Source organism: Amphiura filiformis, chromosome 2 (assembly GCF_039555335.1).
Source record: "Amphiura filiformis chromosome 2, Afil_fr2py, whole genome shotgun sequence".
Lineage (NCBI taxonomy): Eukaryota > Metazoa > Echinodermata > Ophiuroidea > Amphilepidida > Amphiuridae > Amphiura > Amphiura filiformis.
This window is the reverse complement of record NC_092629.1, coordinates 28,391,451-28,403,927: the sequence shown is the minus strand read 5'-3', so window position 1 is coordinate 28,403,927 and position 12,477 is coordinate 28,391,451. Positions and strand designations below refer to the sequence as shown.

Here is a 12,477-nt window from a genome sequence, read left to right as displayed (position 1 = left end):
ATCGTTTATGGCGTTTCGACAGTATTTTTTGTGGGACATGAGAGCACATCAGACGTCGAATTGCATTCTGAATACGAAGCGTGTCTTTCTGATATCAAATAATTTTCATTTTTTGAAATTCACGATATAATACAAATTTTATGACAAATTATTAAAATTTGATATTTTTCAAATTTTTGATATATAACAGTCCTCGAAATAAATTTTATAAATCTATAGATATATTCTTAAAGTGTATGTAGCTGGGAGGAAAAGCCGACGATCAATTGAAAATTTTGACCTTTTATATTGAAGATATGGATTTTTTCCCAAAGAGACCTATTTTGTTGTTGTTGGTGTTTTGGGAAAAAAATCCATATCTTCAATACGAAAGATCAAAATTTTCAATTGATCGTCGGCTTTTCATCCCACCTACATACACTTTAAGTATAAATCATCAGATTTATAAAGTTTACTTCAAGTACTGTTAAATATAAAAAATATCAATTTTTAATGATTTGCCATAAAATGTGTATTACATTGCGAATTTCAAAAAATCAAAATTATTTGATATCAGAAGGACATTCTTCGCATTCAGAATGCAATTCGATATGTCTGATGTGCTCTAATGTCCCACAATAAATACTGTCCAAACGTTCATACCCCTTCCCTTAATCTCTGGCATGTCCATTAAATTTGTTGAAAAATCAACACCCAGAACAGAAAATTCACCATTTTTCACCCAATTCAATTTTTTGTTTGTTAGTTTGGGGTTTGGATTTTTACCTCAAAGTGAACCGATGTAAACAACATTGGTTTTGTCTTCATTTATTTTCAAACCAGATAATCTCTCAAACAAATCCAAAGTATTCAATGTTTGTACCAAACTCTCATAGCTTATTGAGAAATAGCATATTGAGAAATTTTACAATGAATATTTTCGACTTCAATACCAGTAATATAATTATTTTTTCTAATAAGGCAGCCCAAAATCTCCGCACAGATTAAAAAGATGTACGGGGATAAAGGGTCACCCTGTCTACAGCCTCGACCCAAATTAAATTGTTTTGAAGTGTTGCCAGTTACCAGAACTGAAGATTGACTATTGTTGTAGAAGAGTTTAATCCATTTTTTAAAAGAAGTTCCAAAATTGAGAAAATCTAATGTTTTAAATATAAATTTGTGAGAAACGGAATCAAAAGCCTTTTCAAAATCTATTAAGAGTAACATACCTGGCTTGTCGTGTAACTCGGTATACAGAATTAAATCATAAACTAACCTTATATTTTCCCCAATATACCGCCCCTTCATAAAGCCTTTTTGGTCATCATTTATTAAATTTGTTAGGATATGTTTCAATCTTTCAGCAATACATGAAGAAGCTAATTTATAAGTTTATATTTAAGAGACTACTTGGGCGCCAATTTTTTAAAAACTGTTTTGCTTTATTTCCTTTTGGAAGGAGTGTAATAATTCCCAATCTCTGTGTCACTGACAGCTTCCCTGATTCATAAGTGTAATTAAGAGAACGTAATAGAAACTCACCTAGATCTTGAAAAAAGAACTTCCAAAATTCAGAAGTGAATCCATCGGAACCAGGACTTTTCTTATTTGGCATTTTTTTAATAGCACATAATACTATAGCTCTTGATAAGTCGGACGCCCCTCAAGTTTTTGGAGCTGATCATCAGTTAACAGCGGAAAATCTGATCTAGATAGATGTTGTTCAAATTCCTCCAAATTTAAATCATTATCTTTAGATGCATATAATGTTGAATAAAACTTCAGAATTTCTTCCATTATTTGTTCTTGATTATTTATATTATCACTGTTTGGGTTTTGTAAGTGGGCAATTGCCTTATTAACATGATTTCTTTTTTCTAAGTTCAGAAAATACTTTGATGTTTTTTCTCCGTGTTCTACCCATCTTGCTTTTGATCTCATCATGACTCCCTCCATTTTTTCCCTTCTCATTTCTTCTAACTCCAACTTTTTGGTATCGATATTTTCAAGAACAACAGGATCATTTGACCTGGCGAGCTCTTCTTCTAACTTATTTATATCATTTTCTAGTAAATTTTCCTTGCTTTTTTTCCTTTTATTCCTTTCTGAAGCATATTTAATCGTTTCCCCCCTAATTTTCATAAGTAATACTTCCATAAATAATTGATCATTTATAGTCAGCTCAAGTTCACTTGGGGGAATTTGACTTATACTATTTAAGTTATACGGTGAAGCAGCATATTGAATTTTAACTTCCTTAATTTTTTCTTTTACTCTAGCCGAAAACTCGAGATCTCTTAACAGTAAATTGTTAAATTTCCAAAATCCTTTTCCATATTTGATAGATGACATGTCAAGCGAAAGACTAGTAAGAGAGTGATCTGTTCGATATCCAGGTTCAATCTCTGAATTTAAATAATAAGTTGTAAGCTCTTCTGATATAAGAAAAAAGTCCAGGACTTTTTTCTTGTTGAGTATGTTACCACACTTCACAAAAATATGGAAAATCTTGATTTTAGGATTGTAGCAAATCACTATTAGTTTCTATAAATAAAAGTCAAATTTTAATATTTGACCAATTTTGGGAATATATATGGAACTAAATGCATTTTTAGGGTGTTTTTGTCAGTTAAATCTAATCTGACTTTGGGATTTGACTACCCCGGTATACCCAAAGGATTAGGAATGGATTGTGTTTCATTTGGTAAAATGACTGTATACATGTTTCCTGTAGTGTACGCCTAATGAGCTATTCCAGTTGAAATCTACAACCCCCTATGGAAGACATGACCTTAATCTCCTGCACAGAGAGTGTAGATTTCAAACGGAGTACCCATTCAGAAAGCTCCATGTGAAATGTACACTCCCTGTGTGGGAGATTAAGGTCATGTCTTCCATAGGGGGTATGGAATTCAACTGGAATAGCGCATTATTATTGTGGGGTGCACGTAAAGTTGACCTAAAGCATCCTGTACTATGAGAAATCCCATTTGGAGCTGGTATCTGTCCAGTGCAGCCTGTTACTGAGAATTATTGCTCAACAATTAGATCACATTAATATCCGTGTGATCGTTTTACACTTTCAGATATATCTCATTGGAATAAGCTAGAGCACTTGTTGGATTTTTGTTCTCGTGGAATAAGGAAACACAGCTACACAGGTGAGTTAGTAATTAATTAGTGATTGATTTTGAAATGAGAATATTCTATTTTATAATCACGACGCTTTCAAACAAGATTTTAGAGTATAAATTTCTGGAAAATTTGTTGGAAACAGGGTTTGGTACCAAAGCTGGCAATGGCGGCCATGTTTCTTCAAATATACAATTTTGAGCTTAAAATCGAATAACCATTAAAATTAAAATTTTTGTTTAAGAAAATGGTACAATGATTGAAAAATGTATTACATGAAATGTGTTTATAAGATACTCTCGGAACCATTTATCCCATCAAAGGTATCCAAGTACCACCAACTGCCTTATCAATAGCGTTTTAAGGTGATGTTTCTTTTTTTCTCTCAATTTTAACGAAATTTGGTCGGTATATGGCGTTATTACTTGCAATGCGGCCGTTTTCATTCATTAACCAAGTTTGTGATGAGTTTCTGTGATTGAAGATTTTGTAATATTATTAGACATTGAGAGAAAATAAGCACTAAATGGGGGGGTGGGGTGGTGTTGTGTCTTTATACCCCTACCTAACGTTTCCGACCTAGTCATATACTCGCTGCACCACCTCTGGTCCTCCTACTCTCATCCCCAGGGTGTGTAGTTGTCCCCCCGCTTTCTGATCCACATGGCCTCTCTGATCCCCCTCGTTTGTTTACATGAGTCTTTATCAACGACTTTGGCCCCTTCCCAATTAATGACATGGTTTTGCTGTGAAACATGGTCTGTAATTGCTGACTTGTTTATTTCCTCAACTGAGCCATTCCTTACCGCTTGGGTACAATTTCTTGTCGCTATCTTATCCGATTCCTTTTGATGCTCTTTCATATACGCTAAACTGCCTGCCGGTTTCCCCAATATACGTCTTGTTACAATTTTGACATGGGATCTCGTAAACACAGTCACACTTTTTTGCGTCTTCTCTTTTGTCCTTCGGGTGCACAAGGTTGTTTTTCGATGTGTTATGCGGCTTCATAGCGGTTTGCATGTTGTGTTTTTTGAAAACTCGCTGCAACCTTTCCAACACACACTGTACATAATGGAATCACCACCATTCCATTACTCTTTTCTACGGTCTTATCCTTTTGTTTCTTTTTTGCTTGTTTGTGCATTTTCGGGCGTGCTGCAGCACGATCCTTTGATGTGTGTCAAGTGTCCTGCGCGCCATGTACGCACTGTGTTATGAACATCAAGCATGCATGTTCGACTAATATTTCCATTGTAATAATTAAATGACGGTTCCTGCATTTTATTCAAAATCGCAGATTTTGACTAAACTACAGCACCTAGAGTCTTGATTTTTGCTGGGAATGTTTAATAATATTCGTGTAAAAAACATAATTTTGAAAAACACTGAGGGCTTCCTCCTCAGCAAATGTTACAATATGGCTTTTAAGGTTTTATTATGATTGATTTAATTATTGGTGGGGTGAGATCTTAAAGAATTAACTTGGACTGTAGCATTCCTTTGCTTTGAATTCAGAGTTGGCATGCAAAGTTTGAAAGAGCCAAATTTTACCTTATAATGTTGCTGAGGAAGGGAGGGGTGTGCACATCGATTTTTTGGTAGGCTCCCCGGAGTTCAGAGATGGTGGGTCAAAATCAAGGGCCTTTCTGGTTGAAAATCGCCTAAAAAAAGACCAGAAATGTGGGAATGAGCAATTTAGGATCTTACATAGAGCTAAAACTATCAAAATCAGCCTTTCAGGGCTCTGTTTTGGTAAAATTAATGGATCTTTCGGAGCTACATGGTCCAAAAACAGGGATTTTTCTGGGAGGAGCATTATACATATAGCCATATAGTCATCATACCCCCCCCCCCGACCGTTGCCTCATGAAATAAGCTGAAGCGGGTAACAGACATGGATCATTTGAGGAGAGTTGCACAATTGGTTTTGTGGTACATGTATAATTTTATGACACCATAGTAGACATTAGGGGCTGTGCAATAATAATGAGCAGGGGGAGTGTTTATTAGAATGTATTCAAGGTAAGATGATACAAGTGGTACAAATAGTTCGATCTCCAGGACTACTACTATTGCTATCATCAATATCATTAGGCCTAATAAAAGATTTGTATTACCCTTTTCGACCAACCCTAAAATCAACAAATGTTTTGAAAATGGTTTGCATGTTTTATTTTGTATAAATCATTGTTTACCATGGTATTTTGTGGTGAAAAAAACAAGAACAAGAGAAAAGAAAAGTAAAGTAAAGCGACTGACCGACCTTGGCTTTGGAGCTCTCAGGGCAATACAATTTTTTAGACCTTATCATTCCTGGGTGGTATAAATCACCATTAATATTATTATTATTTTATCATTATTAAATTCAGATAGATGATGGCAAATTTAAAGCTTATGCAAGTTGTTCTACAAGAGTCTACAAACGTTTTGCGTGATAAATTAAAGCCGGAAAAAATATTGGTATGTCTGCAACAGAATGGTGTACTAGATAAAGACGATGTCCAGAAAATAATGAGTGAAAAAACGGATGCAGAGAAAGTTATAGCATTGCTGGATCAACTACGTTTCAAGCCTGAATTTAAGTATGCTTTATTTATGGAGACTTTGGAGCAAGTAGATAAACAGCTCCATTGGAAGGTGAAAGTCATAGAGAGAAAGCACAATTACAGTTAAGTATACCTAGTCTCACGAGGGGGCGAAGTTTTGAAAATGTTTCTTTTTGTATTTTTGAGGGTGCTGAATAAGAATTTTTGGGTCCAACCCATTTTCAAAATGGCTGTCAAAATACCATTAAATGACATCCTACTAATGGGATATATTGACTGAATTTTGTACTTTCGAGTGAACTGAATAAGAATTTTGGGGACATTTGTGAAACTCCCAGTAGAGAGTGGTTTTCAAATGGCTGTCAAAATACCATTAAATGCGATTCTAGAATGGGCTTAGAATATAATGTATTATTGCGCCCATTTTGAAAAACCTCACTCTAGCGGGAGTTGAATCCCTACATTTCCCTAAGGTTGGACTCACAGATACTGCCATCTAGTGGAGTTCCCAACCTGTCCCAGTGGACCCAAAAATTCTTATTCAGCACCCTTGACAGTGTGAAAAACATTTTCACAACTTCCCTCTTAAGTCTCCAGGAACCCATATTGTGACCCTAATATTGTTTCAAGTTATTTTAATATATAAGAAATGCATGAAACATCTCTTCCTAGGTTGGTATATATATATTTTTTTTATTTCAAATGTAGGTTTTATGTTAACAAAATATTTTTCATTATAGATTTTTGAAAGTCTATTTTATTTTTCATTTGAGCATAATCTAGCAGTTGATGTTATTGTTGCAAACTGTGCGCACAGTAATAAAACAATAATTTGTTTAAGATATTTTGTTTTTCTGATGACTTGCAGTTAATGTAAGATTTCTATTTGTGTGGCTATAGTGTAAATGATGATGACGACGACGATGATGATGATGATGGTGATGATGATGGTGATAATGATGATGGTTTAGATGATGATGATGATGATGATGATGTTGTTTTTGTTGTTGTTGTTGTTGTTGATAATGATGATGATGATGATGATGATGATGATGATGATGATGATGATGGATAATACAACTAATGTCAGATGATTATTAGAGTCGTGATGGTGACGATGATGGCAGTGATGAGGGATTTAATTTAGTATGAAATTCTCAACCCCCCTCCCGCACCCACCAGTCAATGTTGTTTTGATACTGAGACAGGAACGGACAATTGGTCTAGTATTGGCTCCAACATTGCTTTGGGGGGGGGGGGGGTTGCCACTCATGTTACTTGTAATGTTTAAACAAAGAGCACGTTTCTATGGTATCACTCACAGCATGGAAATAGTAGACATGCTCACATTTTCGGCAAGCCCCACGTGTCAAGGCCAAATCGACTTTTACAATGTTTATTGAAGAGATAAGATATGCATAATCTTAGTTTGCGAGAAGATAAGAGGTCAAACGTTTCCATGTTAAAAATAGTATTACATGCTAGTCATGTTTGTTCCTCTTTGTCGTTTGTGTATTAATTATCATCATCATCATCATCGTCATCATCATCGTCATCATCATCATCATCATCATCATCATTATCGTCGTCGTCGTCGTCGTCGTCGTCGTCGTCGTCATCATCATCATCATATCATCATCATCATCACCATCATCATTACCTGACTACTAGCCACAACTGAAACCCATACCAAGGAAAATAAAATATCAATTTTGCTGCAAACCCTCAGAGAAAATTAATATACAAATATTTAAAATCGTGTTTTATTACAACGTATCTAATAGTAATAGGAATTTACACACAACCATGACAACTGCTAAATTAAGCTGAAATGAAGAAAACATAGACTATAAAAAAGTCTAAAATGAAAATAAATGTTGTTTTAACAGTTTGCATATCTGAAGTCAGAAGATTAAGCTAGCTGAATATTAAGTATGGTTTCATGTTTATCAAAAGGCTTATCACACCATGCCCAGCTAGTATAATTTCATACTTATAGCAGAAGACATCATTGACCAAACACATTGTAAAATATTATTTCGATCAACAAAAATCTGAAATCTATTCTGTAGAAGTAAATACTAAGGAAAAATAAAATAACGGGATCAAAATTAAAAAAGCATGTAGTATTCGAACCCCTGCGGTTAACTTTTCCCGTTTAAATGGTACGCGCTCTACCAATTGAGCTATTTAATGATACTCGATTTGTTTGGGATAATTTAGACCATATCAATGTATGAGTTTTACGGTATGCAGACACAATAAAGATTTTAATACTATGTCTCTATAATGTTTACTGGCTTGCATACCGTGCAATTTTCTATTTATGTCAAGTTTTGGAATCTAATTTGTGAAGAACAGGTCTGAATACCGTGGTTCTCTATTCAATAAGCCAATTATTATTGCATAAAACAAGTGGATTAGTTTTTAACACTTTTTATTAGTTTATAATGAATCTATAGTACAAAGGTGCACGTATAATAACAACACCTCAATAGCTCAGTGGATAAGGAGACTGACAGTTAACGGAAGGGCGTGGGTTCAATTCCCGGCATTTTTTTTTCCATTTTTTTTGTTTTAATTTGCTTTTGCCTATGAATAGGCCTCGTTGTCCGAGTCGTGGGTTCAGCCGCGTAACATGGGGCGCGCTTCGCGCGTCCTAAGCCGCGTAGCTGCCTCGTTGTCCGAGGAAATGAGCCAGTTCTAGGTAAAGACAATGTACGTGTGCATGGAGTTCGATAATGAACGATAAACGAAATGAAGAAAACATAGACTATAAAAAAGTCTAAAATGAAAATAAATGTTGTTTGTTCAAGCCTAGGCCCATAAAGGGGATATGTTACCCCTCCCCCCGGCCTGTAATTTTCAAAGAGGACTTAAGAGCACACATAAATACACTACTTAACAACAACAACTACTATTGATACCAGGATGACTTAAGTTAATTTAACTTTAAAAAGTTCATTTAGTAGAGTCTTAGTTGTAATAATCATAGTCAATAGAGATACACTTCTTTGGCAATGGCCTATTCCAGTTGAAATCCATACACCCCCAATGGAAGACACTACCTTAATCTCCACTGACACAGGGAGTGTGCATTTTAAATGGGATTACTTGAATGGGTGACTCCATTTGAAATCTCTACCCCCTGTGTCTTCCATAGGGGAGTGTATGAATTTCAACTGGAATATTCCAATAGTTTTGAGTTACAAGTTTCATCATGCCCTGGGCTTTTATTATGATCAAAGTTGTCAATTATTTTAATAATTTTGTTCTCAAATATACATATTATTGTTTAATGGATTAGGTAAAATATTCTTGACATTTAATGCCAGTTTCACTCGGCAATTTTAGGACCAATACTTACAAAATAATTATTAAAATTTGAAATTTCTTGAGGATTAAATAAATTGCCTAATTAAAAAAATGTGTTTGGTTGCAATTATTTTAGTGCATCCAAATATGTTATTAATGGCATGCCAAGTAACTTTCTTTGCTGAAATTTCAAATGATAATATATTTAAATAATGTGTAATATAATAATATTTAATACAGCGATGTTTACAACATTTTAATTTTGTAGTGCTCATGAGTACCTGGTCAATTCAAAGTACTGGGAGATGAATTAGAGTTTAAGACTCCTTTGTAATATTTTCAACACAGTGATGAAGACATTAATCTAAATTTTGCTTTTTCTTCAATTTCTTCTTCAGATCCACCTGCTGCCCAACAGTGAGTTTACTGAAGTTATTATTAGGCGACAAAATATCCCCCTGTTCTATGGGCCTGACCAATCCAGATCTTGCAAGGGGGAGTTGGTGGGGGTTAGTCATGTGCAAGTAATAACAGCTGTTATTTGCCCAAAGTGGATTGATTTTGATTGACAGTTTTTGAAGAAAAACATACTCAAAGATGTTTGCAAAAAAAACTGTTCAGATTTTTAAAGCTTTTTATTATATTTTAGGATCATTTTCCATACCGACGAAGACTACTGTCTTGGAAAGTGTGTCCACCTGTAGAATAGGGAGGGATTATTTTTGTCGCACAATGTATATTACTTTTATTTCCATTTTTAAAGTATTAAATGTGATATCAGCGGTAGTTTTGAAAGTGGTGGGGAGCCAGTGGGTGGCGTATGTATAAAATGTAAATAATGTCCGTAAAGCAGTCATCGCTTCACGCTTGAGCAACTTACATAGGGGTGTTTAGCTAGGGGGGAATGTGCCACCCTCGAAATTGAGAAACCTTTGCAAATTGAAGGCCAACTTAAAGCCATTTGGTGGACCATTTTAGTACTATTATGTAAACAAATTTGAAAAAGTAGAAAATTGGTACAATGAAGGCCAAATTAAAAGCCATTTGTGGGCATGTTTTCAGCTTTTATTGTTAAATTAGATCAGCTTTTATTGTTAAAAGCTGATCTAATTGTAATTGTAAATGGGATTAATTCTTCAACATTCTGTTCTTGTTTTTTGTTTATTGAGGTTTCTTATTTCTGTTTGTGTTATATGTTTGGTATGTTTGATAGCTTTCTTTTGTGGATGGACACTGTATTATATACTTACAGTGTACACTGTATAAGCATTTGGATCACTATTTTGTATTTTTCTACTTTTTTTTCAAATTTATTTTATTTATAATATAGTTATGGTGACTCTGCTGAAGCTACAAATCAGACTTCAGACCAATCTGACTTATCTGGCAGGTATGTATAAATCATGTAAACATGGAAGTGGGGTTCTGATTGGCTAATTGAATAATGTCATCATCATATCGGCACCTCATTCGCCAATTAAGCTGTGACCTACAATCTTGGAAAAAAAGTACTTGGAACGATTGGCACACTCCGTCGTAATCCGTGCAGAATTTCTTATGATCATGGAAATGATGTATATTGCGCTTGGGAACAAACATGACATCTACAACAATGATTTACCCTCCCCTCTCCCCATCTATCAACGTTGGACACATTGTAAAACCGCTGAAGACATTGGCAATTCTCAACATTGCACGGGGAAAGGGGTGACAGTTTTCCGTTATTTACACGCAAGTGTTCCAAGACTTATTTCCAAGATTGTAGTTCATTTGATGCGATAATCAGGAAGACCAGTCAGACACCGCTGAAAGACCTTGTTGAATACTATAAAGTATCAAAAGTCAAAACCTCTTGTAGACTATTCCTTGGTTCCATTCGCAAAATGTTCATGATTTTTCTTCATGTAATAATGACTTATGTTAAAGGTTCTTTGAAAGTTTTTGCCAATCATGCTTAATGTTTCAGCCAACAGTCGAATGAAAAGGAAGATATACTGATTCAGACATTTACAAAATGGGCTAACACACAGTTGAAGAATGTCAATGAGGAAATGGACAATTTGGAAGAAGACTTCTGGGATGGATCCAAACTGACTGCCTTAATTGAAGTTTTGTTGCAGAAAGGTACAGTAGATATCAAAATGTATAGATATATGTATCAGAAGTAGTCATTTCTTATTCAATGGACAATTTTTAGAACATGACTACATGTACAGTTTAAAACATGGTAGAAATAGGTACTTTCCAGGCTCACTGCATCTCCCGCGGGAACCACAAATTAAGCACACATCACATCGTAGGGACGAGACTTCCAGTTCCCACAGGAGATGCTGTGAGCCTGGAAAGCCCCTGTGATCAAGGTTAGCAAAAATATTGTCAAATTTGAATTCCGTAATTCAACATAGTGGCCTATGGAGCAATGTAATACACATAAATCATTATATAACTCGCAAACGCAAAATCGTAATCAACAGAAATTTTGGGAATTAAAAATGTCATAAAAAGAGGATGCTAAGATCGTGAAATACTCCTTTAAGCATTCTAAGTATAAATATGTAATGTTGCTATAGGGGGATCGCTACACCTCCTCCACAGCGAGTCTGTTACCTTCCCAGCATTTAAGAATGCCGGTACCCCATTTATACACTGGGTGGAGAGGAGTAATCAAGATAAAGTGCATTATTCAAAGACACAACACAATGGGGTTGCCGGGGCTCGAACCCACAACCTTCCGATTATGAGTCGGCGCTCGTTCTGCTCGCGGCCATCATGCTCCCACTAATATGTATTATTACTATTATTATATATTTACAACACTTATTATTATTTACAGGACAGAAAGAGATGGATCCAGTTAACCAAAAAACAGTGATGCTAACAGTGATGCAGCAACTATTTTTAAGTTTTACAACTTTTGGGAGTAAAGCTGATGCTTCACAGACAATGGAAAGTAAAAGAGACCAGTTGCTTTCCTGGGTGCAGGAGCAGATTCCAGACTGCAAGATCACAAATTTTACTAGTGACTGGACTGATGGAAAGGCTGTTGGTGCTTTGGTGAATAAATTTGCTCCAGGTAAGTAACCTAAATGTTAACTAGTTGTCTTATAAGATTCTTATTGCAGCCGTCTGCACAGGTACACCGTCGCCAAGGTATCTGGTGCACACAAAGTACCCACATAGTACCAATGCTGCTATTGCACAGGACCCACAAGAAATATACTCTGATCAGCTCTTAATAGGCAGGGACTCATAACATCGTGGATTGCTTTTGTGAATTTACGTGTGCGTAAGTTGGAACTTTATTGACTCGCGCAGTAACAAAAACCGAATAATTCCCGCCTATTAAGAGCTGATCATAGTATAGTACTGCACCGGTATTAAGCTGGTAGGCCTACTCCCTGGTACTGGAACTAAATTTATTACCCCTGATTAGCGACAATCGGGGGTAATTTAAGCTTCAGTTTTTTAAGGATCTGTCTACCAAATGCTAAAGTTTGTT

The 12,477-nt window shown here is 35.4% G+C and overlaps 1 protein-coding gene across 1 annotated transcript in view; it reads left to right on the top strand.

Annotated features, from left to right (window-relative positions):
• Window positions 1–2,985: 2,985 nt before the first annotated feature.
• Window positions 2,986–12,477, top strand: part of LOC140146047 (uncharacterized) — a 27,546-nt gene continuing 18,054 nt past the window's right edge. The window contains exons 1-6 of the mRNA XM_072167788.1: window positions 2,986–3,143; window positions 5,487–5,785; window positions 9,377–9,395; window positions 10,309–10,368; window positions 10,945–11,102; window positions 11,812–12,051. Of these exons, the coding sequence (XP_072023889.1) occupies window positions 5,491–5,785; window positions 9,377–9,395; window positions 10,309–10,368; window positions 10,945–11,102; window positions 11,812–12,051 (772 nt within the window). The 5' untranslated portion in view covers window positions 2,986–3,143; window positions 5,487–5,490. The remainder of the gene's footprint in view (window positions 3,144–5,486; window positions 5,786–9,376; window positions 9,396–10,308; window positions 10,369–10,944; window positions 11,103–11,811; window positions 12,052–12,477) is intronic.